The 27231-nt window shown below is 37.8% G+C and overlaps 2 protein-coding genes across 2 annotated transcripts in view; both read left to right on the plus strand.

Moving 5' to 3' along the window:
• The window catches only part of LOC134804380 (uncharacterized), a 71484-nt gene extending 51406 nt beyond the window's left edge, over positions 1 to 20078 (plus strand). The window contains exons 2-5 of the mRNA XM_063777417.1: positions 2048 to 2144; positions 6772 to 6828; positions 17394 to 17529; positions 19886 to 20078. Of these exons, the coding sequence (XP_063633487.1) occupies positions 2086 to 2144; positions 6772 to 6828; positions 17394 to 17529; positions 19886 to 20041 (408 nt within the window). The 5' untranslated portion in view covers positions 2048 to 2085 and the 3' untranslated portion in view covers positions 20042 to 20078. The remainder of the gene's footprint in view (positions 1 to 2047; positions 2145 to 6771; positions 6829 to 17393; positions 17530 to 19885) is intronic.
• A 3203-nt stretch (positions 20079 to 23281) lies between these two features.
• Positions 23282 to 27231, plus strand: part of LOC134804360 (innexin shaking-B-like) — a 75233-nt gene continuing 71283 nt past the window's right edge. The window contains exon 1 of the mRNA XM_063777388.1: positions 23282 to 23355. The gene's annotated coding sequence lies outside the window, so the exon portion shown is untranslated. The remainder of the gene's footprint in view (positions 23356 to 27231) is intronic.

The raw sequence follows: 27231 nt of genomic DNA on the forward strand, positions 1-27231 counted from the left end.
AATACTTTTTATTATTTAATTAAAAAGTTTAAGTCATTATAGAAGTTTTTTTAAGTGTCCTAATTTTATATTGAACCAGTAAAAATAAAGCATTACCTGTTTTATAGGATACATTTATGAATTAAAGTTAACGCCAATAATACGAGTTTCAGTTACTATCAAAGCTTTTTTTGGGACTAAATCACTAACAACTTTTTCAACTGTTACTAAGCATTTTTAGATTTGTTTTCACACATAGGTTATATATATTTTTTGCGATAGCTATGTAAAAGATAAACTTACTTGCGAGTTCTTCGTATATTAAAAATATAATACTTAAGAGTCCGTCTAAGCTATCTTTGCACAGACTTGAATATACCAAAGTGTCTGGCACCAATCGATCCTAAAAAACTAATGAAAACGTAATAAAACACACCTCACCAGAAATATTCCGACGAATTGAGAACTTCAAATTTTTTACCGGTAAAAATTTACTACAAAAATTAATTGCGTTTTTTGTAAGAACCTTTAGTAACGTTCAATGTGACCTATTTATGTTTCACTTAAAGTTTTCAGAATTTCAGGAGCGATCAGATTTTGGGCGTGAGGCGTAAATGTGTCGTGTATGCTTCCGATGTAGCCCACAAGATGGCAGAACCTACTATGCACAAGGATAGGTACCGACGAGAACGGTAGATGGTAGCACTTGCTTTGGCAATGTACATGTGCACATATGTTTCCGATTTAGGCCACAAGATGGCAGACCCTCCAACGCGCACGGTCTCTATAGGCCATATTCATGTCAATAGATTTAGTTATGCAAACTGTCAGTCATGTCAATCCCTCGAAGTTGTCAAACACAGAGTAGTGTCGTCCACTTCCTGTCAATATCCCGGTCTCGTTCGCGACCGGAAACTGGAGATTTTCGCAAGTATCCCGTTTCAAGGGTAATGGGGGGTAGGGCACTGTGACGGCTATGCTATATGATGCGATATACATGCTACAGATGTGTCATGTGCGGACGCAGGTTTACACTCGTGTGGAGTTTTTTTTTAACTCTCTTTCAGCTCGTTGAGTAAGCCCACGCCCGTATTTTAATGCCTTTCATTACGTAGCTGTCACACAAACTACTATATTATAATGCCAGATTTATCCTCTAGGCACATCTGTCTGATATATGTATATGTGTATCGGGTGGAATTTTATGCAAACGGGGAATTGTTTAGGCTACGTACTTTATTTTACACTATTAATCATGTTAATATTTCTAACCGTTTCTGAGCTACATTTAGTTAAACATTAGTACATAAATCTGTATGTTTCAACGCTAGGAAGTAGATCCGATGAATGACAGACATGGGTCAATTGAAAAGCTCCGCTCCGCTATTAGCTGTATCTGTGTTACAAGCCTCGTCGCGTTGCAGTCAGCTCGGAAATTGAATCGAATCGAATTCTGCGGGAATGCCGATTGCATCGTTCAATCAGCCACACAATTACAATATTATATACAAACCGACCGAGACTTCGGGAGAATAAAGAAAATGAGAGTTTATTGAAAGATTGAGAATCGACTTCAAAAAAGTCGGTAGTTTTTTTTACAACGCGGCAGCTGTAAGACTCTTTTTGCTAGAAAACTAGCAGGCCAATTCGAACGTATAGGTACTGACATCAATATGACATCTAAATTATGTCATTTATTGGCGCGAGCGAGACATACGACTAAATGACCTCATTTAGATCATTCTGATGTCAGTGTACGTTCCAATTGGCCTCCTTACTTACAAAAAGCGGTATGTTTCAGTTCATGTAGCCGTAAAGCGTAAACAGCTGTTGAACGCTTGTCTTTACGAAAAACTCCGCGAACAGCCCATAGATGGCGCAGTCCTAAACTAACTCTCGTTCAATAGTTACTATTAAATTCCGTTAGATGGCACTGTATTAAAATCCCTATATTCTAGTTGTCACAGATGCCTACGTCTGTTAGAATGCTCGGCCGATGGGCAAGACTACCTGTTTAGTTATAATGATTCCTGTTAGATGGCGCCGTACTAAACTCCCTATGTTTCAGTTGTCGTAGACGCTGAGTGCTGTTGGGACGCTCGACCGATGGGCAAGACCTCCGGCGGACGAGAGCCTCCACGACCACAGCGGATAGCGCACAGAAGGTAAACACTTTTCTGAAGCTTACAATGTCAGCAACATACCGAAGCGGCCAAACATATCTGAACACACCCTTATAGTTAGTCTTGATCCTATAACAAGACTATAAGGGTGTGTTCAGATATTTGTGAACGCCTTGGCCGCTCCGATATATCTGATAGCAAAGTTGGGCAATGAAGTCCATGGGGTAATTATCGATAATTGAGCTTAGGTAACTCCCTACCTGTCATTTCATTTTGACCACAAAAATCCGATGTCTGGATGGTACTACTAGTACTACAAGTATTTCAGGGCCAGCCATCTGCCGTATGGCTACGCTCTCAATACGGTACTGTATATTTATTTTTTAGATACTGATTCGGTCCATCCGTTTTGTTATCTGTACTGCTTCCGTGTCAATGATGTGAAAAGTAATGTATGCGTTTCAAATGCGTTTGCGTACACCGATTTAAACTTTCACGATGTTTTAACGTTATTATTTACGAAAACGGGACTTAATCGCGTATTTCAATCGGGGGATGGTTTCAGGATCTCATCCACATGGAATAAATAAGTATAAGCGAAAACGAAAATCGCCGATTCGGGAACATCCTTAGTGTGCAAAATGTTCAAGTTCATTAAAATGATAAGCAAGACCAAGTGCGGGTAGTTCGAAACTCGCGCGCCTAGAAGATGTTGGTGACAACTTTAGCCAGTGTTCTCCGAGACCACGGCGACAACGCCGTCCTCGAAACGTCGGAGGTAATTTTAAAAGGGACTCACTTATGTGTGATTAAGTTTTCGTAAATAATAATATTGTATGCGTGTAATACGCATATAATCATAATCATCATAGATATAAGAATACTACTTAAGACACTTAAAATTGAACAAGATTAGATTTTCGAAATCGAAAATACAATGTAATACACAAATCCAATATGAATATTAAATACAGTGCTTGTAAAAGAAAAGCAAACACAAATTACTAACAGGGTGTTCTCGAAACCATACAGTGAGATACGGCTTACATCACTTTTACACGTGTTTTTACCAATCATATCGACTCCATTGTAGTAATCTTACAAATGTTTACGCAAAGAATTAAAATAGCCTAAATCCACTTTAGCATTTCCGCGATTATAGACCATAACCTGCCCGCAATTAAGAATATAATTGTGTGAAAAACATTAGAAACTTTTAACGCTCCGGATCACGAATTGCAGAAATATGAATAGAAATCGTAAACATCTTTAGATCAATTGAGTTTATTTCTGTTAGTCAATCGATTGTGAATAATGTGTTTCAATGTGTGTATCTAGGTGAGATATGTTAGGAATAGATATGAAGTGTAACTACTATATACATGTATGTATATAGTATGTCTATGTTGATGTCTAGCCTAGTCGGTACGGTATGACCTTAGCTATGAAGCCGATGGTATTGGGTTCAAATCCCGGAAAGCGCATTTATTTGTGTGATGAGTAAAGATATTTGTTCCGGAGTCATGGGTGTTTCCGATGTATTTATTTATAAATAATGACATATTATAAATATCGTTTTCTGAGTGAAAAGTTATTCTTAGTGAATTTTTGTAATAATTTTATTTATTTACATACATAGAATGGCTTGTTCCATCGTCTACACATCCTATACTATTTTTAACTGAAAATGAGTGATAGCAAGGACTAAGATCTACCGATGATTCATTAAAATGCTGTTTTTTCAACAACAAAAAAGCAATATCGTAATTTTTCTCGGATTTTACATATTTTATATATTTTGCACTATAAGTGAATATTTGCTATTGGCAAAGACATATGTAACTTCGTATAAGATGAATAAAGTCTTAGGAAAAAACGTGCCTCGGAAATCAACAAAAAGTAATTCTCGGATAGATGGCGCACACACCTTTAGCCTATGCTCGGCTAGATGGCGTGACGACACAATTTTAACACATAGATATCAGTGAATGAACATGGGTCAAAATTATATAAAAATAATAAAATAATTTATCCATATATATACATTTTTTTGATAATTTTATACGTTTTCATTTTGTGTTTTAGTCGTGTGTCGATAGATGGCAGTAAATTTACTGTGACTACAAAATTTACTATGACAGGACCCCTCTATACTATCTATTCTCTTTGCTATTAGTCAGAATCCGAAAGATCGAGTGTTAAAAATGATTTTAAACTGAAAGAGGTCGTTGTGTAATTAAATGAACCGTGTGAGAAGTGGCACCAAAGGCGCTGCCGTTTCGAATCAACTTCAAACAAGGCGACGAGCATCGTAAAGCGCACCTTTTGTTTGTTAGTCCGTCTGTAACCGATGGACAAACTTCAAATAATGCTCTTGACCCTATTGCTAACTGTTAAGAGTTAATTATTACACGTTTCGTTCAAGGGCAAATGCCATGAAAAAAATTACTATTTTTGCACGGGCAGACTCCAGCCCTGTATAAATAGGTAGGTACTTAAACACATATGTATATATTTAGAAGTCATTAATCACATAACATAGATATAGGTAGCTAAATAATATTTTTGTACTAACACTATATATGGGACTTGTTCCTGAAATAAATGATTTCAATTTAAATTTCAATAACTCAGGCACAAGTATTCGTTAAAAATAAATATAAAATAAATAAATGCCCGTACCAGGATTCGATCTTAGTAGGCACTAGGGCAGGGTCACTAGTGTCACTACTTACTGACTAGGGTTCCCAGGCCGTTAACTCCACCAGATCCTCAACAACGCTGAAAATCTTACAAAATAGTACAATAAAGATACAATTTTAACATTTAAATTTTAATGTCCAGCTTTCGAATCGAAAAGCGTGGATCACTAAAAATAAACTCACCGAAATAAACTATTAAAACACACGCAATCCATCTCGCTGCCCCCGTTACACGACATTGACATTTTAATCTTTTACCAGAGTTTAAATATATATACCGAAGCTAATGAGTTTTAAAAATACGGTCATTATGTGTGTGATTAGTTGGATTAGTTGAATCGGTCCTTGTAGTACTTAATAGTACATTTATCACTGGGACGATTTGGATTGGTTCCAACGGTGGACGTGGGGAGACTGGGAATTGGTAAAGGTACGTCTACGATGGTGTGTTGCCGCATCGTGGCATGCCACATTGTTTATTTATTTATTCATTTTTTAAATCCGTTAACACAGGTAATTTAGATGCATAAAATAAAAGTATAAAATAAAACATCGTGACTGTTGTGCCTCGTCTCGCTGTTCTGGGTTTAGATTCGATACATCCTAGAATTTTGTGACCATAATCTAATAGCGGACGATCGCTTCTGCTTACAAACGTAGTCCTCCTTGGATATTCACATTATGTAAAATATTATTACACAATGACGAGACATTGTTTGACTTTTTTGAATTTTAAGAGTTATAAGAGCGATAAACAAATTCCATACAAACTTTTGTAAGCTCCAAATAAAGCACCAGAAAATTATTAGAATAACGTAGACAGCAGTTATTTTTGACACAATTTCTATGTAACAAATCAAATAGAACCATAAAGAGTTGGTAACATGACCGTGACGTCACTTGTACTGTTTTCATACAAATTCCATACTGGCTAATCGTTTTGACAGTTGTTCGAAAAAAGGAACAGATTTGACTAGTAGGAAAATACCCTATTAAATTTAAATGCAGTGGGCGTCCTTTGGCTAATAATTACTACTATATCATATTTAGTTTTGCACTATTGGGTTATTTGGCTTGACTGGTAAGGCCATTATTTTTACAAGCCTTGCAGAGCTTACTTTGGACCGGGTCGATCTGTGTAAAATTGTCCTATACGTAGTATTTATTTTGATGCGTGTCGCAAGCCGTATGCCACATGTACAGTGTAACAGCACCTTTACAAAAGGTGCACTGCCGTGAATACTTTATACCCCCGTTTGACACGTCAGTTTCAAAAATTCAGTTTGTGGACTTCACACCGAACGTATGTGCCTAAAGTCGGCACGTGACGACAGGAGGACTTGCGGCACACAGTAGGCGTGTGCCTAAAGTCGGCACGTGGCGACATAAGGCACTGAGGCAAGATATAGGGTTATTACATGTATCCGGTTGCCGGACTGTGCTGAGAGGGACAAAGAAGGGATTTTTTTATTTCTCTCTCGCTTTTAGCAGCAAGTCTTATTGTACCTGAATTTAGATATCTCAGTTTCCTAATTTTCTTAATGTTATTTTAATTTCAAGTTTACACACGTGGTGTCAACCTGTAATTAATTTGCTGTAAAATAAGTTTAAGATAAAATTACATTAAACTCAAATGTGTACTAATGTAAGATTGTTACCGCTGTTTAAATAAATAAAATATTACAAGTAAAGAAGACTTCACAGCGTCCGTAAGTCCACGAGGTATTTTGTCTGCAGCGACAATATAAGGGGCCTGACATGTCAAGTGTTAAAATATGGGTGCACACATCTTACTCAAAAATATGTCCCATAGCTCTTATGTCGGCGGATTAAGAACTATGGGACATATTTTTGAGTAAGATGTGTGCACCCATATTTTACACTTGATTCAAACATTGAATGTAATTAATAGTTCCTAGTAATAGAAGTTTGTACCCCATGAGGCTAAACGTGTATCTCGCCGTCAGATGCCAGCGTCCGGGGAGTGAGCTGCGGCGCAGCGTCGCCCTAAAAGACTTGCAGCTGTAAGTTACCGCCATGGCTGTTTATCATTGCACCCCGACATGAGGTATGTGGTGCCGAGGGATCCTGGACGCCATGGACCAAATAAACATTCACTTGGAAATGAGGAGTGTCTTTTCAAAAGGACTTACTTTTGTATGGTGTTCATAGAGAAATAAGCCCCTTTGAAAAGACTCTCCTCAAATATGCCCCGTATTTTGTTTTTACCTACTATATACTATCAACTACACTGTTAATTGTCGATTTTTAGACCTCGTTGCATATGGTGTACATTAACGATCAGTTGAGTGTTGCTGGTAAATCATCGTTTTACCATATAGTCCGGTGGCCGGCTGCATGAAACAAACCTCATCATAAAATAGCATATACCCACCCTGTAGAGGTAGCTTCCACTGACATTTAGTAGCTTCCAACGCACTTGGTCGGCCTAGGCTTAACCTGGCAGATTTTGTACAAATGGCAAAAACGTTGGACAAAAATTCATAAAAAAAACCGAGAATAAAAAACCTCATCGAAAAATAGAATGAAACTTGTATGGTAGGATACCTGACCTTGAGGACAGTAAAAAAAAAGTGGTCGGCCTCACCTTAGCCTGGCAGTTTTTGCAGTCCGACCAGATTTATTGGGTCACGTGAGAGCTACAATTTACCTCATCGAAAAATAGAATGAAACAAACGGATTATAATAGCTAAAATAAGCCTGTTGACGTATGTCTTGGTCGGCCTCACCTTAACCTGGCAGTTTTTGCAGTCCGACCAAATTTATAAAAAATCATCAAAAATTTTTTATCGAAAAATCGTATGAAACTTGTATGGTACGATAGCTGCCTTTGAGGACAGTAAAAAAAAAGTGGTCGGCCAAATTCTGTGTTGGCAGGTTCCTGTGTCCGACCAATTTTGTGGTACCACGTGAGAGCTACAATTTACCTCATCGAAAAATAGAATGAAACAAACGGATTATAATAGCTAAAATAAGCCTGTTGACGTATGTCTTGGTCGGCCTCACCTTAACCTGGCAGTTTTTGCAGTCCGACCAAATTTATAAAAAAATCATCAAAAGTTTTTTTATCGAGAAATCGTATGAAACTTGTATGGTACGAGCTGCCTTTGAGGACAGTAAAAAAAAAGTGGTCGGCCATATCCTGTGTTGGCAGGTTCCTGTGTTCGACCAATTTTGTGGTACCACGTGAGAGCTACAATTTACCTCATCGAAAAATAGAATGAAACAAACGGATTATAATACCTAAAATAAACCTGTTGACGTATGGCTTGGTCGGCCTCGCCGTAGCCTGGCAGTTTTTGCAGTCCGACCAAATTTGTGGTACCACGTGACAGCTACAATTTACCTCATCGAAAATAGGATGAAAACAAAAACGGATTATAATAGCTAAAAAAACCTGTTGACGTATGGCTTCTTACGGACGGCTTTCATAAATTCAATGTGGCAGTGTGCGGCAGAATCCACTTGCATCAAATTTGATGCAACACAATGTCATTGTGGCTGGACATTAAGAGATGAAATGTATAAGATCAAATGGTTTGAAGGACACATAACGCCTTTGCGAGTCGAAGAAATAACAATAAAAGAATAAGTCGGAGTCTGGGGAAAGTTCATCAGACTTCGACTCCGAAGATGATTATGATTAACAGTAATTATTAACAATAAAAGGGTTATTCCCACTAGTTACCACCAAGTTCTTATCACTGGTAACTACTGGGATTTATTTTCCCACCTTTTACCACTGGTAACTACTGGGAAAAAAAATCCTAGTAGTTACCACCAACTCGGTTTGGTGGTACCTACTAGGAATTTTTATTCCCAGTAGTTACCACTGGTAAAAGGTGGGAATTTATTTTCTACAAACCGAGCTTCGAAGGAGAAATGCTACAGTTGATGGAAAAAAATCTGATTTGATGCAAAGATAATCACTTAATATATGTGAGGTTATCTTGTGTATTTTACCGTTTATTAAAATTTTGGAAGGCTCACGTGCAGTTTTTCCTCTTATATTACAAGTCTTCGATTGAAAACTATGCTTTGGTGTATACCTGGATCACCTGCATGTACAAGAAGGCGTTTCATATACGCCCGCCCATCAGATAGGTACACAAAGTCATGATGCGTATGGAATACAGCATGTGTGGCCAAGCCATTATGCCCTAAATTATGTACTACTTCGTTAAAACTTAGCTTACCTGTGTATTTACTCTTTCCAAAATATTTATCTTCCTTAAAATGCAGCCTACACAAACGGTCTTTGTCATTTGCCTTAGTTTTTGGTACTCAAAGCTTTTTCTCACCGATTTATGCATATCGGGTCCTTGGGAAAAAAGGGAGATCCTATAGGTATATTTCCACAATTTGTCGCACACTATTGCAGTATTGTGGAGAAAAAAAAACATACAACCTAATTGATAACCTCCTCCTTTGGGATTTGAAAGTCGCTTAAAAAAGGAGAATGTTTACAATTTATTGGAAACAATGTATGTGATTTGACAGTGACAGCAACTCCACTATGGAGGCGCCACCTGGCGTGATAAAATGTCATTTATGCCTCCTCATTCTATCTGTAGTGGAAAAGTAGGATATACGATTCAAAACTTGTCAAAAATCGATGAAAACCTTTTTATTTTTGACATCTGTGAGACATCATCTCAACGTAAGTGTTACTCTGAAACCACGTCGGTAGTTAGAAAACGTTATTTAGATATTAGATAGATTTATGAATAAAATTTGAACTGAATGTTTTCTTTTTTTTTAAAGCCCTCTAAGACCTCCATGGACTCATTTACTTATGACTTTTTTCAGTTAGCATTATTAAGTTAAGTTCAAGCTGCGAAGAAACCATATTTTCAATATAGAAATTATTATTCTTTATAAATGTGATCGGACTGCAAAAACTGCCTGGCTAAGGTGAGGCCGACCAAGCCATACGTCAACAGGTTTATTTTGCTATTATAATCCGTTTTTTATTCATCCTATTTTTCGATGAGGCAAATTGTAGCTGTCACGTGGTACCACAAATTTGGTCGGTCTGCAAAAACCGACAGGTTAAGGTGAGGCCGCTCAAGACATACGTCAATAGGTTTATTTTAGCTATTATAATCCGGTTTTTTTCGTCCTATTTTTCGATGAGGTAAATTGTAGCTGTCACGTGGTACCACAAATTTGGTCGGACTGCAAAAACTGCCAGGCTACGGTGAGGCCGACCAAGCCATACGTCAACAGGTTTATTTTAGCTATTATAATCTATTTGTTTCATTCTATTTTTCGATGAGGTAAATTGTAGCTGTCACGTGGTACCACAAATTTGGTCGGACTGCAAAAACTGCCAGGCTAAGGGGAGGCCGACCAAGCCATACATCAACAGCTTTATCTTAGCTATTATAATCTGTTTGTTTCATTCTATTTTTCCATGAGGTAAATTGTAGCTGTCACGTGGTACCACAAATTTGGTCGGACTGCAAAACCTGCCAGGCTAAGGTGAGGCCAACCAAGCCATACGTCAACAGGTTTATATTAGCTATTATAATCCGTTTTTTTTTTTATCCTATTTTTCGATGAGGTAAATTGTAGCTGTCACGTGGTACCACAAATTTGGTCGGACTGCAAAAACTGCCAGGCTATGGTGAGCCCGACTAAGCCATACGTCAACAGGGTTATTTTTCTATTTTTCGATGAGGTAAATTGTAGCTCTCACGTGGTACCACAAAATTGGTCGGACACAGGAACCTGCCAACACAGGATTTGGCCGACCCCTTTTTTGTTGCTGTCCTCAAAGGCAGCTATCGTACCATACAAGTATCATACGATTTTTCGATAAAATGTTTTGATGATTTTTTTATAAATTTGGTCGGACTGCAAAAACTGCCAGGTTAAGGTGAGGCCGACCAAGACATACGTCAACAGGCTTATTTTAGCTATTATAATCCGTTTGTTTCATCCTATTTATGATGAGGTAAATTGTAGCTCTCACGTGGTACCACAAAATTGGTCGGACACAGGAACCTGCCAACACAGGATTTGGCCAACCACTTTTTTTTACTGTCCTCAAAGGCAGCTATCGTACCATACAAGTTTCATACGATTTTTCGATAAAAAAATATTTGATGATTTTTTTATAAATTTGGTCGGACTGCAAAAACTGCCAGGTTAAGGTGAGGCCGACCAAGACATACGTCAACAGGCTTATTTTGGCTATTATAATCCGTTTGTTTCATTCTATTTTTCGATGAGGTAAATTGTAGCTCTCACGTGGTACCACAAAATTGGTCGGACACAGGAACCTGCCAACACAGGATTTGCCTACCACTTTTTTTTTACTGTCCTCAAAGGCAGCTATCGTACCATACAAGTTTCATACGATTGTTCGATAAAAATTTTTTGATGATTTTTTTATAAATTTGGTCGGACTGCAAAAACTGCCAGGTTAAGGTGAGGCCGACCAAGACATACGTCAACAGGCTTATTTTAGCTATTATAATCCGTTTGTTTCATCCTATTTATGATGAGGTAAATTGTAGCTCTCACGTGGTACCACAAAATTGGTCGGACACAGGAACCTGCCAACACAGGATTTGGCCAACCACTTTTTTTTACTGTCCTCAAAGGCAGCTATCGTACCATACAAGTTTCATACGATTTTTCGATAAAAAAATGTTTGATGATTTTTTTATAAATTTGGTCGGACTGCAAAAACTGCCAGGTTAAGGTGAGGCCGACCAAGACATACGTCAACAGGCTTATTTTGGCTATTATAATCCGTTTGTTTCATTCTATTTTTCGATGAGGTAAATTGTAGCTCTCACGTGGTACCACAAAATTGGTCGGACACAGGAACCTGCCAACACAGGATTTGCCTACCACTTTTTTTTTACTGTCCTCAAAGGCAGCTATCGTACCATACAAGTTTCATACGATTTATCGATAAAAAAATTTTGATGATTTTTTTATAAATTTGGTCGGACTGCAAAAACTGCCAGGTTAAGGTGAGGCCGACCAAGACATACGTCAACAGGCTTATTTTAACTATTATAATCCGTTTGTTTTTCGATGTGGTAAATTGTAGCTCTCACGTGACCCAATAAATCTGGTCGGACTGCAAAAACTGCCAGGCTAAGGTGAGGCCGACCACTTTTTTTTTACTGTCCTCAAGGTCAGGTATCCTACCATACAAGTTTCATTCTATTTTTCGATGAGGTTTTTTTTTGGTGAATTTTTGTCCAACGTTTTTGCCATTTGTACAAAATCTGCCAGGTTAAGCCTAGGCCGACCAAGTGCGTTGGAAGCTACTAAATGTCAGGTACATATTCTATTTTTTGATGAGGTTTGTTTCATGCAGCCGGCCACCGGAGGATAGGATAATAGGATCTACGAAGTCCTCATCAAACTTGATGCAACAATTTTGATGGAAGAACTTTTAAATAGTTACAGCAAAATGGTTTGGAAGTAAGTTTTCAGATAGAAATTAATGGTTTATTGGTTCATGGTCAGTGACTAGATATTACCAATGGATGGGATCTGACTGAGAATGAGACTGTAATATTCACCTTTTTAGTCTCACATATTCGTAGACCTCCCGATATTACAGGACTGAAAGCTAGATTAATCGGCCAATTCGAACGTGCTCTGACATCAAACCGATATTATAATCATGTCAGTTAGCTATCATTCGCGCGCATAATTTGGTCAAAGCAAGACGCCCGCGCGATTCGCTTAAACTGATATGATTCTAATATCGGTTTAATGTCAGTGCACGTACGAATTGGCCTGTATGACTACTAGGTTTTAATCAGTGCTTATTTATGAGCAACACATTCACAAATTCAGGGTGAAAGGGTTAAATTGAAAATGTTGTCATTCATTAATGTACTGTAACTGACGGAATCTGATCATCCATAGGTAACAACTAGTCTACAAAAATACCTATTTACAATCATAATAGGCTTTGCGCATCTTTAGGATTAATCAGGATAAATACTAACAAATAACATTAATAAATGTATCCTGGTTTGTCATTAAATGTTGTTTTCCTTTAAACAGTCCTTGCATTGTTTTGAGAGCTTGACTAGGATATAGAAGTTCAAGATTTTTGTATGTGCTATCATATATTATATCATTATACATGAATTGGGTGCAGTTTTCTTAATTGCGTAAATGTATGAAATGAACGTATGTATACAGTGACTGATTGTAAAATTGATTCTCTCTGGATCAACACGTAAAACATCATCATCATTTTATAAAAAGTATGTAAACTGTTTCCATTGCTCTTATCCTAAATCAGTCACTATTAAAATAAATTCCTGAAAATTAAATTTTATTCGTTCGTTCGTTACTGATAAATTATATCTTGATGACTAATCATAACATTATTTTTGAAAACATAAATAATAAGTTACGGCTATGGCACTATAGTAGTTTGTGTTACAAGGGATCAAAATGATATAATTTTTATATATTATATTTTATAGATTTGTAATGAGGGATTCAAGTGTTAACGCCCAAGACGAAATAATTTTGATACCGTGTGACACATACTGCTTTTCACATCAACTATGAGGAAAATAAAAAAATCTTAGTGTTGACACTACAGTGTTGCCACTTTTTAGGGTTCCGTACCCAAAGGGTAAAACGGGACCCTATTACTAAGACTACGCTGTCCGTCCGTCCGTCCGTCCGTCCGTCTGTCACCAGGCTGTATCTCACGAACCATGATAGCTAGACAGTTGAAATTTTCACAGATGATGTATTTCTGTTGCCGCTATAACAACAAATACTAAAAACAGAATAAAATAAAGATTTAAGTGGGGCTCCCATACAACAAACGTGATTTTTGACCGAAGTTAAGCAACGTCGGGCGGGGTCAGTACTTGGATGGGTGACCGTTTTTTTTTGCCGTTTGTTGCATTATGGTACGGAACCCTTCGTGCGCGAGTCCGACTCGCACTTGCCCGGTTTATTAATTTCTACTCTTTTTTGCCAGGCTGTACATACGATGTTCATAGTTAATTATATTAATATTTTATACTGGCAATGAAATGTCGTTGAACAGAAAAGTGCCACTTTCGGGCTCCTAGCAGGGAAGAAAAATCCATTTTCTGATTAGGTGATGTGAAAAAATTATTTCTTCCAAACATAATTTTCCTAATGCCATCTAAATATTATGTTTAGTTTAGTCAAGCTCTCTCACAACCGTATTAGGCCACTAAAGTTTTGATACCTCTCTCAAATATTTAATCATACTTTATCTTCAATGAGGCATCAAACTTAAGTGTTCAATACTGTCCTTAGTCTCAGGGTCTGGCATAAGTTACAACGCGACTAAACTTACCGAAAAACCACCCAACTCTATTAGTCCGATAAAGTACTAAATACTATAACTATGGTCTAAAAGTACAATATATGATAAACAAGCTAATTCGATCGTACAACGACATCGAAATGGCATCTAACGTGACGCACGATAACAAAATGACAGATATCATTCTGATGTCAGTGTAAGTTCGAATTGGCCTGTAAGTACCCAATGTAACCAATGTTGTTTGCATAGAAATTTGTTTGCATGGGGGTCACTTAACTCTGCAGCTTACTGTACATTAATTGGCTAATTCCAATAATAGTCTTATCTAAAGTAAGATATTCGAGTTCGTTTTGGACCATAGTCGAGGATTTTTGGACTAGCTGGTGGGTTTTACATAATCGCGGGCGCGGACAGACAACCCTTTTCTAAAGTAAGGACGCTAAGCACGACGAATTTAGTACCTTGAGCCCTCATTTCCTATCTCTATACCACGCGCGTAATTATATTGCTGTCACGCCCGGCGGTCAATGCCACTGTGCGAGCAATAAAGCATTATAATTATGAGCGTGCGATAGAGATATAAGATGGCGGGTCAATGTACGAAATTCTTCGTAATTCGCGTCCAAACTTTAGCTTGACTGGCTTTACTCGTGCTCAAGTCGCGTGGTCACTTATGCTAGCAGGCAGGGTCTGTTTAAAGGAAACAAGCTATATTGTTTTATATGCGCTGCCTATGTGATTGTGACCCTTGGTACCCAATTCCTTGAGCCGTATTTAGGTACCTAGTTTGTTTCCTGAGTAGAGCCTGCCTGTGATTCGGAAAAGCATGTGTCCTTAATTTGGTCAGAGTATACTAAATTGATTAGTATTTAGAGCCTCCGCTAGCTGGCCTGGTTACACGGAGCGGGTAAAACAGTATGAGCAACGCTAACTGGTGCGTACGCGTGCGACTAATTTTACCTATACATATACATGGCACCCGCGTGCGTGCGTCCGCTCCGGCGCCAGCTAGCGGACGCACTCTGACTCGATTTTTTGTAGTCCCCTCTAGAAATTTACTGGGTTTTTAGGCTCAAGGCATTAAGACGAGGGCGCTTTTAGATGCAGTTTGACAAACTGGCTCTCAGTACGTCTACCATCAGTTTTTACATTGACATATACGCTCACGTCTACGTAACTTACTTTCTATGCATCTCGCTCGTACTCGCATATTAGTGCAAGCGAGATGTACAGAAAGTAAATTACGTAGACGTGAGCGTTATGTCAATGTCAAAACTGATGGTAGAGGCTCAGAGCGTTGTTTTTACAGCGTAAAGTCGTGTCTCGAATACCAGCAATATTCAAATTAGTGATATTTATTCAGTTATTTTTAGTTATTAATTGTATTGTGATATGTTATTATGTTAACTTTTTCAATTATTTCAATTTGACATTTTATATTTATTTAAATTTATGATTTGATGATGAATTTACACGCGGATGCAAGCTAGGTACATGATCTGTAACACTATATATTGTAACATCCCCATACTGTATTAATGCAAATAATTAATTTCTGATTTCTACGGCGTAACTTATTTTCAATACATCTCGCTCGTACTCGCATATTAGTGCATAGAGATGCGTAGAAAGTTACGCACACAATGTCAAACTGGTGGTAAAGGTGAAGTTTCGAGTAAATTTCTAAAAGAGGGTTCACGAGATTTCTGAATCACAGGAATTCAGAAAATCATGATATAATTCATGGCGCTTACGCGTAATGGTCGCGAGATTCACGCTCCTCTTCTATGGTTTGTTGTCAAAACAACAACAACAAGGCGCAAAATACTGGTTGTTTATACGTTAGTTATAATAGTTTAATGGTTCCCATCAACAAATATAACCATATAATAACCTAAGCACAACACATAAAATCGATTATGCCTGTTCTCTGTCCATTTTTACTGAAATTGGTTTTGTATATTTTATGTAGCTTTTGAAATGTGCCTCGTAAAGAAAGCAACCTCTTAGGTCATATTTTATGCATATATAAAATACACGCGGCAGCTTCTAAAATAAGTAAAACTTTATAGCTTAGCTTGATTTTTTGTTATTTTATTATATTTTTCAGCGCCAGTATTTTCTTTATCATCTTAACACATCCGATATATTTTATTAACTATGTATTGTATGTGTAGATATTCATTTATTTGATAGTTGTTTGAAAAGTTGTCGAAAACGATCTGAACACACTCTTTTTCTCTTGTCGATAAAAGTAATAATGCTCAGATTATTTTGAACATAATTTTATGTACTTAATACGAAAAATATTTCAATCATTTTTCCTTGTGTTGTCATATAAATAGTGTTTTAATTTTCAATTATTATTAGTTTATAATATACTATATTAGAAATATATAAATTTCATGTAAATCATTTCTCTGAGCGTGGGATTATGTGAGAGGTTTGTATAGAACAATTTCAAATTTACTGAAAACTTGTCGTCTCGTTCATTTTTCCAAATATAGGTTGAGGTTGAGGTACTGTTGCCTTAATATAGCCGAACTTTATTTAGTTATTTTATTAACTTATTATTTAAGCTAGACCTTTAGGTATGTTTTATTTATGTTCTTTTCAATTCCTTTAACCTATCTGCTTTTTAGTATTGCCAATGATATTTCATAAATATAAAAAGCTTATATTATACTATTTGTTATCTATTTTCATAACAATGCATTGATACTCTTATAAATGAAGCAACGTAAACTTATTCTGAAGTTTTTGTAGTCCATTAAAATTAATGGAATTCAAATCATTCGGTTTTCTGTGAATAGTGGTGCCATGACCAGGATATTTTAGTAGCCTTGAGACTAGCCTTTAAAATACATACTTGCATAGTTCTGTCTCACATCCACAATGAATTAGCTTGAAATAGGTACTTATCTTGTTGTAATCTGGCAAGCCAATTTAGCAGTAAAATTTTGTAAAAGAGATTGAATCTTCATGCCTACATTTTACAATTTTGAAGCTTATTTCTACTGACAAAGCTGGTTTGCCAGAATGTGATTATTTTTTGAGGGTACATGCAATCTTTGAAAGGCTACGTGACGTGCTTGCATCTCCTATACGAATCTTTTATAGAATAGCGGTATTAGCGGTATAGCGAGAGAGATGGTGCTGCGCTCTATAATGTAACTATACAAATATATAGTCAACCTACGATATAAATTATAAACGGAAACACTAGATGTATAATTTTTGTTAACACATAAACGATGTGCGCAGAGAGGGCCGAGGCGCGTGGGGAGGGCGCGCGCGCGGCGCCGGCGCGGCGCGGCCCGGCTGGCGGCGGCGCGAGCGGGACCAACCGCGCAGGCCCATGGAGATGCTAACCAGCCTCTACGCTCTGCTGTCGGGCGGGGTACGTCACTAATATACCTTCCTCTTGCTTTGAAATAACATGGCACTAAGCTGAATTTCACTGGCATCCATTAGAATCACTGTAGTTAAACGTAGTCACGTTGGATCATGGAGATGCTAACCAGCCTCTACGCTCTGCCGTCGGGTTGGGTACATCACTATAAATACCTTCGTCAGCATGTTTTGCAATAGCATGTCACCCAGCCTGATTTCACTGGCGTCGGTCTGAAGGCTAAAGGTGCTAACTTACATTATACTCTTTGCTATCATTTTGATATCTCTATGAGTAGGACCAACCGCGCAGGCCCATGGAGATGCAATCCAGCCTCTACGCTCTGATATTGTCGGGCGGGGTATGTTACTAGAATCGAACCAAAAAAAGTCTGCAGCGGATTTGATAGCCCACGCAGTGCAAGTGTCATTTATACGTCATAATTACATAAAATTTTGACGTTTAAAATAACACTTGCACTGCGTGGGCTATCAAATCCGCTGCAGGCTATTCTTGGTCTCACTCTAGATACCTTCCCCATGTTTTGTAATAGCATGGCGCTAAGCTTAATTTCACTGGCGTCCATCATAATCACTATAAGTAAACGGAGCCTCGATGAGTCATGGAAATGCTAACCAGCCTCTACGCTCTGCTGTCGGGTCGGGTACGTCACTGTAACCTTTACCATGTTTTGCAATAGCACCTCTCCAAGCCTGATTTCCCTTTCGTCGGTGTGAAGGCTGAAGGTGCTAAATTATTTGTACTCTCTGCTTTATCTTCATATCCTCAAGAGCGAGACCAACCGCTCAGGCTCATTGAGATGAAAACCGGCTTCTACGCTCTACGCGCGCCGCCGTTACGCGGGTTGCTTATGAATGATTAGTAAGTCTAGCCAAGGTGACAATTGTAACTCTGACTGAAAAGAAAAAATGTTCCGAGATGACAGATGTTACGAATAGTCACGTGACTATTTACATACATTATTTAAGTTCGATTAGCGTTTTCTAACAACAAGAACAAGAATGAACGTGTTACATAAATTGTATTGCATTTTGAGTTATACATTTTTATCAATAGGCACTAGGTTACCTGTAACTGAAATAAACTTGTACCATTCTGGTTGTAAGCTGTGAATTTTCAGCGAAAATTAATACTCTTAGCCGTAACTGCAAAATGGAGCAATGTTTTCCATTTCTGAGCCGTATTTTTCGAGTAAATCGAAAAGTCTAATTTATACAGGCAGGGTTTGATCTGTCAAAGCTGGTAAGGCAGCCAATATATCTTCAATCTCTTACTTTAAAAAAATACGTGTACGGGGCATGAAGGGTGTTAAAAAGTCATATCTTTTGCAATACTTACATATTTATATTTCTATTGACTTATTTTTATTTACTCTCATAATAGTTAGTACCTACCTATAATGATGACTTTAATAGTTGTTTGACGGAAGCTATTGAAATCGGGCTAACAGAGGTGCTATTGAAAAAGAAGGAGAAATGATGAGTGATGTTCTGTGATATACTTACGCCCTTATTCATAAACGCGCTAAAAACTTCAATTAGCTAATAATCGTTTGTCCTTACCTGTCATTTTGACTTATGTATTTGTAAAAAAGGGATAAAACATAATTTAACTTACATTACATCACATAACTGGTATGTTCATACAAATTAACCAGTATTATATTTCCAAATTCCAAATTATTTATTTGTTAAACATAGGTACAACAGTAGGTCTTAAATGTATAATATAGTATCACTATGCTTCGCCATATGGCATACAAATACAGAAGACATGTATGTATGTCGGTTGTTAATTTATATTTTTCCATTTTACGCGAATGCAGGGCACCATTTACATTTTAAACCTCACCGTCTCTATTTGTATTACAAATAACTACTTTTCGTTAATCTTCACTTTTGTATGTACATATGTAAATGTAAATATATGTATGAATACCCAGCCGGCCCCACTGCGGCCCTTAGGCGAGCGGGCGATGGGACTGTGCGTGATTGCTCATTTTCAGAGAGCTCATTAAGTTTAATGACCCTAGAGGGGCGGTTGGGGCGTTATGGACCCGATTGGTAGTGTAGGGAAGTTTTATAATGGTTCGAGTCTTTGAGTGTAATACAAAGTGCACTCGCGCCCCGAGATTGCCGTACCAGAGTCGTACCATCATACAACTTTTAAATATTTTCACATGTTAGACCGGTTTATATCATTAATTGCTAGGCAGTAAGTATAAGGATATTAAAAATAATGTAATGAAAAACCTAATCTAGATTACCACCTGCAGCGGACCAAAACTCAGGCACCGTGTTTCATATTTTATTAAAAGAAGTAACGAGTTATATTATGCTAACAGCAAGGTGTCAACCCTAAGATCGACTCGATTGCCTTCCGGCTGCACTGCGGCGCGACGACGGCAGCCCTGCTGGCCGCCAGCGCGGCTCTCACCACGCGCCACCTCGTTGGGAACCCTATTGACTGCATACACACAAGGTTAGTGCTTAGTCCTTAGTCCATCTATGCATCTAGCGAGTGTCAACCCAAGTGACAACCGCTCACTATACGTCACCTTGTTGGCAACCCACCTTCAAATCAAAAAATACCTCAAGCTATCGCAAATTGTGCACTGATTGTGATCATTAAATAATATGAGATATTTCTGTTATGAACGTTTTGAAATATTGTAATAACTTTTTATGCATTTCACAATTTTTTGATAGGTAAACCTTTTGTAGAACCGTGATTACCTTGATAGATAAAACTATCTACCAAAATTAGCGCAACAGTATGAGTACCAAAAAAATAAATATATTGGCCTATCACATCCCCATTTAAAAACTGCACAAAAATATTTCAGCACTATACCCTACGCCACCTATTGAGTCTTGTACAAACTGTTTACACAGACGACAAGTCTATACACGATGGCTCACAATGTTGTCAAGTAATATCTAACGTTAGGCATAGATGGCGTTGTTTTCAATATTGCGAATAATGCGGAATTCCTTTTCTGATCGTGTAGGTTTCAGTGAAGGTGCACTGATGGAGCTGCACAATTTCACGTAGACTTTGTACTATTTGTAAAAACAATCCCTTGACTCATAATGCCATATTTTCTACTGTTTCCTTATTAAAGTCGATGAAAAAAACTCTAAAATGATGTAAATATGCCGCTTGATGGGTTAGTAAGGATTTTGATGCAAAGTTTGCAAGCCCCAAAATACCCAAATATTGAAAATATGTTGAATGCCAATATGACTGAATTATGAAATACCTTGGGTTTTAATAAGTATTTCGTGTTATTGTATATTTTAATAGCATTTGTAAGAAGGTAGCAGTTTGTAATTTCAGGGAGACAAGACAAGTAAAGACATTTAGCATACAATAGTTTAGACTTTTATATATTGAGTAAGGCGGTTTTTTAAACTCTCGAGCGTTTTGTATTGTCACGCACGGCAGTTCAGTGCGTCAACATCGGACACTACACACTGCATTTCAAATAAAATCAAATTGATATCATATTTTCCAAATTGAAATATGCTTTCGTTGCAGTATGTATGACTAACCTAACTCTGCATGACATTTGCAATAAAAAGTGTGGCAATTTCTTCTTTCATGTCAAATTTCTATGACAAAGTGACGTTTATATAGGTAATTAACAGTCTCTCACTTTGTTCTATTCAAAACGGTGCAAAGTTAGCTTAGACAGACTCTAGTTGTTTCTCCGAGCGGTATTCAGATTAGAGATGCACCGGATATTCGGTTACTATCCGGTATTCGGCCTTTCCGGCCACTATTTTAATATTCGGCCGGATACCGGATAGTGACCTACTATCTGGCCGGATACCGGATAATAAAATTGCCTGATTTTGGAGTAAACAAGTTGGATTTAAGGAACAGTCACGGTCATAATCGTACTCTTTTATTATTTGGAATCTTTAAATATTCCACTGACTTGCACGCGCATTTTGAACCTAGAAACGAGTCCGCGCGAACGTTCACTAGGAAACAGGTCGACCCCTGCACAATGCGCACCTGAAAAACCGAAATATAGGTATTGTTTCGCCGGCTGTATATTCGGCGGCCGGATACCGGATATTCGGCCGATAGTCAGGCCGAACATCCGGTATCCGGTATCCGGCCAAACAACTATCCGTTGCATCTCTAATTCAGATATTAAAATGTCAACTTTAATATCTATAATATCTGAATTGATTATGTATTCTTTATTCTTGATATGATTCGATTGCTCACGCTTATCCGCGAGCACATTGCACAGCGAATCATGAGGCCAATTCGAACATACAATTAGACATCCAAATGGCGTCATTTAGTTATTAATAACTGATTAATAGTGATTAATCACCTTCGTCATTGGATCATATAAAAAACAAATCGTTATTTGAAAATCTGAATATCGCTCTAACTATTTACATTGGCTACGCCAAGACCCTCTACGGCGTAGCGAGTTTCGTAGAGGGCTCTACTACGCTACGACGTAGGCGCTATCGACTTCCCGTAGGCGAAAAAACGCTACGAACGACGGCGCTATTCGGGAAATGAATTAGAGCTTAACTAGATACGATATAGTAAAGATATGTGACGTCCCACGAGTAAAGGTACCTTATGGCGGTTGGCGCTTACGCTATTATTAACGCCGCTCCAATATTATCGCGGCGCTATACGACGTAAGCGCCAGCCGCCATAAGGTACCCTTTGCCGTGGAACGTCACATATCTTTACTATTTCATATCTAGTGAATCACTAATTCATTTCCCGAATCGCGGCGCCAGCCGCCATAAGGTACCTTTTTCCGTGGAACGTCGCATATCTTTACTATTTCATATCTAGTGAATCTCTAATTCATTTCCCGAATCGAGCCGCGAATCTATCAGGCCAATTTGAACGCATACACTGACATCAGAATGATACGGCCCGATTCGAACTTTAAGATACGTCAATTAATAGATCTAGAAACGATAAGGATTCGATATGGCATGGTTAAATGTGACGTTGAAACAAAAACGTTACTTTTGACACTGACACATCTTATTCATATCATTTCTAGATCTACTAATTGACTTATCTTAAAGTTCGAATCAGGCAATATGTACGAGCGACACGCATGATAACTGAAACTACTTCCCATAATTCGATTGAGCTGAAAATTCACATACATACAGTTATTAGCGTAACTGTTCTGAGTCAATGTGCATCACTTTGACATGCTTGTGACATGCTTCTTTAGCCAATGTACGCGCAATCCGTACGCAGCTTAAGACGGAAGAATATCATTTGTTATAAAGTTTTGTAGCGGCACTTAAGAAGTAGATATTCTGATAAAGCTTTTTCAGGCAAATTTGTTTGTCATCAAATTATTTACATTTTACTGAAATACTGATATTGACTCAGTTATGCAACTAACTGTATTTTTGTAGGTTGGGTGCAATGCAATATTAATTACAGTACCATCGAGCTGACCTGACGGACACAGGAGCTGGCCTTAAAACTCTGTGATAAAACAACACAACCTTATTGTGCTTCCTGGGTTTGTTAAATAGTCTCGATGAGTATTAGGTGCCTGTTGAAAGAAAAGTGAGCGATAAAAGCTTGTATCAAAAAGTTTGACATAAAACATTATTAAAAAAATTGTCCTTTTTTAGGGACATTCCGGAGGACGTGCTGAACACTTATTGCTGGATCCACTCGACGTTCACGGTGGCGGGGGGCGCGGGGGAGGCGTACCCGGGGGTGAAGGGCGCGGGAGCGGCGCCGCACCGCCGCGCCAAGTACTACCAGTGGGTCGCCTTCACTCTGTTTCTACAGGTTAGTGGTTACAGAAAGAAAATGTGCTTTTTTCAGGACATTTTTTTACAGAACGTCCTTTTTGATAAAATGCCTATTTACTCGTACTTCTTATGTACAAATACATTCAAAAATATGAATAAAGAAAACAAAAAAATATTTGGCGGAATTGAGTTAAAACCGACAAAAAAGTCAAACGGTGAGGCACAGCTATGGTTAAAGTACAGTTAGCAGTAGAATAACACGTTCAGAATGATCTAAACAGAAACTTATTTTCTTGAAATTAGAGTCCGTGTGTAGATCATTTTGAGCACTAGGCCCGCGTAGCTACTTCTGCTGCTGACTGTACAATACATTGCATACACTTATTTATTTAATTATCTATATTCAGAGAGGAAAATGGGAACTACGGTCGTATGGGAAAGCGGTTGTCCACTATCCTCTTAATTTTGGGCATGCCCACAGGAGAGACATGAAACTAATTGCTATGACCCCTCTGACTTGTCCGCAAGAGAAGCCTGGTAACGGGGCTAGTGCAGCGTGACTCGTAACCCTTTTATTGCTTATTTATTGCCTAGATATAGTGCTGTTGGCGTGGATTGGCTCGTGCGTTAACTATATTCACATTTGCGGTATTATATATATGCCCTGTCTCGGGCGTTTAACTCAGAATTAGGAGCTGCATTAAGAGCATGGGTATGATATTATTGTTTGTCCGCTGAATAATTTTATAAATGTTTAGTTTATTTTATGACAACTAAAAGCAAGGTTTTATTAATAAAAATTATGAACACCAATGATAAAAATAAATTAAAGAAACATTTATTGGTTCAGAATTAACATTCTCTCGGAAGCGTGCGTACAGTCGACGTCAAAAATATGTTTACACCTTTGCACCTTACTCCTTTGTAATAAGGCGAAAAATGTAAACATATATTTGACGTCGACTGTACAGATAGAAAAACTATAAGCTTAGCACCGCTGCATATAAAAACGCATGCAGAGGTGCTAAGGATATTAATTTTACTGACTGTACACAGTAAAGACTGACAGGCCAATTCGAACGTACACTGACATCAGACTGAAATTTGAGTCATGTTATTTAGTTATTGTACGACTCGCCTGATTGTATGGACGGACAACTACGACCTAAATGCACGATCACTGAATGACATCACTTTGTCATTCTGATATCTTTGTACCTACGTTCGAATTGACCTGATAGCTTATTCCATAATACTTATTTGTAACTTTACATTTTACTACTCTTTTAAAGTGGGTTAAAAAGAAAGCCTACTCGTACATGCAAAATGTCGATTGGTATCCGCCTCGGAGGTATCCGCCGCATATAGATTTCTAAATGCAAACGTCCCTCACCCGATCGCTACTGGGCCGCCCTCTTTTAGGCTGAACTTTACTTTACATATCGACGGAGACTATTCAGAATAAAAAGATAGACCACCTCACCTGTCTCTGTCGACTAAATAAAGATGGCTCACGCTAGACCGGGCCGGGGCTGGGCCGGACCTTCCGGCGCTTTGTTTTCTATGGATATCACCACGTGATCAACGATCAGCCGTCATAGAAAATGACATGTTGGACGCCTCGGCCGGGCACGGCCGGGTCTAGCGTGAGGCATTCTTAACTCGAGTGCTTCGAAACGCTTTAACCCTTATCTTGGCAAGGCGCAAAATATCTTAAATATAATTTTTTTTTTAGTTTTTCGTCACCTATTGAGCATACTAGACTATTAAAAAATAAGGAAAAAAATCCAGGATTTTCCAGTTTCGGAAAATCATATGTATCATATTAGATACAATGCCAAGCCCTCGACAAAATAGTTACGTACATTTCAGAAGAAAAATGTGGATTTGAATAAAAATAAAATATGCAATGCAACAGAAATTATCATTTATTGCTAATTAAACGCAATCTGAAGCATCAGATGACTATTACACCTGTAATAATAAATTACATCTACGAATACCTGATCACATGGGAGAAAAATTTGATCCCGTAAAGTTTCAATAAAGTCGGCAGCAAAAAGTTGAGTAAAATAGAAAAAGTAAACAAATAAGGAAGTAAAAAAAATTTTTTTTTTACTTTGTGGGCATTTTTTGTCATACACATATTTTTCCGCGCTACGGGCTACGGCTTAGCAATAATGCTAAAGCGTACGAATATACAGTTAAATAACATCTAATACTTAAAAGAAATCAAAGTTCAATAACTAAATAATACGACAACTAATATTAAATATTTGAAACAGGTTTTGTAACCCCACAAATATAAAAAAAATTAATAAACATGTAAACCTATTTTGACGACAACTTGGCAATGTATTAAATGTAATACAATCCTTTCGATATGTACATTTCTGAGTTCTTGGCAATGTATCAAATATAATACATAACAGTTTCATGTAAAGATTCTGTGTATTAAATGTTTTTAAATTCGAACGCATTGTAAATATGTATGCATTAACAGATAGTAAATGCATCAAAATGTAGATTATGGAAAAATATATACTAATCTAAGAAATAAATGCAAAACTTCCAATACGAACCGAAATCTGTTGTTCCCGCGGCGCCATGTTGATTATTACTAAGTAATTTACAATGACACTTGTGTCCATTATTTTTTTCTATAAGATAGCAGAATTATTTTGTTAGGTAATAAAGTGACCCTGCTACATTTTTTAAAGTTCCATGTATCACGGGCGTTACAATGCCGTTACAATACAGTTGTGAAAATATTTTTAGCCTGACTTAGTGTCCCACTGCTGCGCAAAGGCCGCCCCTCGTTTCCTCCACTAGAGACCTTATCATTCGTACTTTCCCGCCAATCCGGATAGAATCCGTCCAAGTCATCTCCTTCTGGGTCTGCCTGCACCCCGGCCTGCACCATCTATGGTGTTGTGTGGGTCCAACTTGGTAACCATTTTGGCGCACCTTTCCGTATGAGGCAGACGTGTCCGGCCCAGTCCCACTTGTGCTTAGCGGTCTTGACACCTACATCTACTACTCGACTTCTGGAGCGCAGTTCCGTGTTTGATTTGATCAGTTCTGCGAACACCAAGTATGTGTGCCTGCGCTAGATTGACAGTCTTTATTATTCTGTGTGTATCTGATGCAGACAACACCTTATTTGGAATAGTGTCACCATGTCACAGGGGCTTTGTATCTTGTTTTTAAATACAAAGGCTCTGATTTACCTATTGACCTATGACCTATTTCAGCTTTTATTTTATTTTATTTATTAGAGATAAATCACAATTACATAATATTTTGATCCAAAAGCATCGTTAAACCAGAATGGTTTGTCTCGATACTCCATTCCGCAGTACTTAAATACTTAAATATACAATAGACACTTAAAACACATCTAATTCGTAAACAGCATAATGAATATAACGATTGCAAAAAAATTGAGCGCATCGTTATCACACCGGCCGGCCGAGCAAGATAAGAACCGGTCGGCGCATAGGTACTCGGTACAGGCTGCTCCATTTACGCTAAATGGAATAACATAATTATGCATTTTAGTTAAAATAATTTAATTGTTTAAGCATTTCTTTTTTAAGAATATATCCTATATTATTTGGCTTTATTAGTACCTAGTATAAAACAACTCTAAAAACTAACTCAACTTTTCCAAAGGTCACACAAAGCTGATTTGCCGCGGTAGCCACGATATCGTACCGTGCCTACCCCCCAAAAAGGGAGGGGAAAGGGTCGGATCCCCAGGTCCAATCTAAGCTATATTTCTTCCTGCTCTTAGCAACTAGGGCAAGTTATATATGATTTTCATATAACTTAGGGCTTCCTTATTCTATAAAGTATCACTTCAAAGCAGGCATTCATACATTATTTGTAAAAATATAAAGCGGATTGAATG

Source organism: Cydia splendana, chromosome Z (assembly GCF_910591565.1).
Source record: "Cydia splendana chromosome Z, ilCydSple1.2, whole genome shotgun sequence".
In the NCBI taxonomy this organism is placed as follows: domain Eukaryota; kingdom Metazoa; phylum Arthropoda; class Insecta; order Lepidoptera; family Tortricidae; genus Cydia; species Cydia splendana.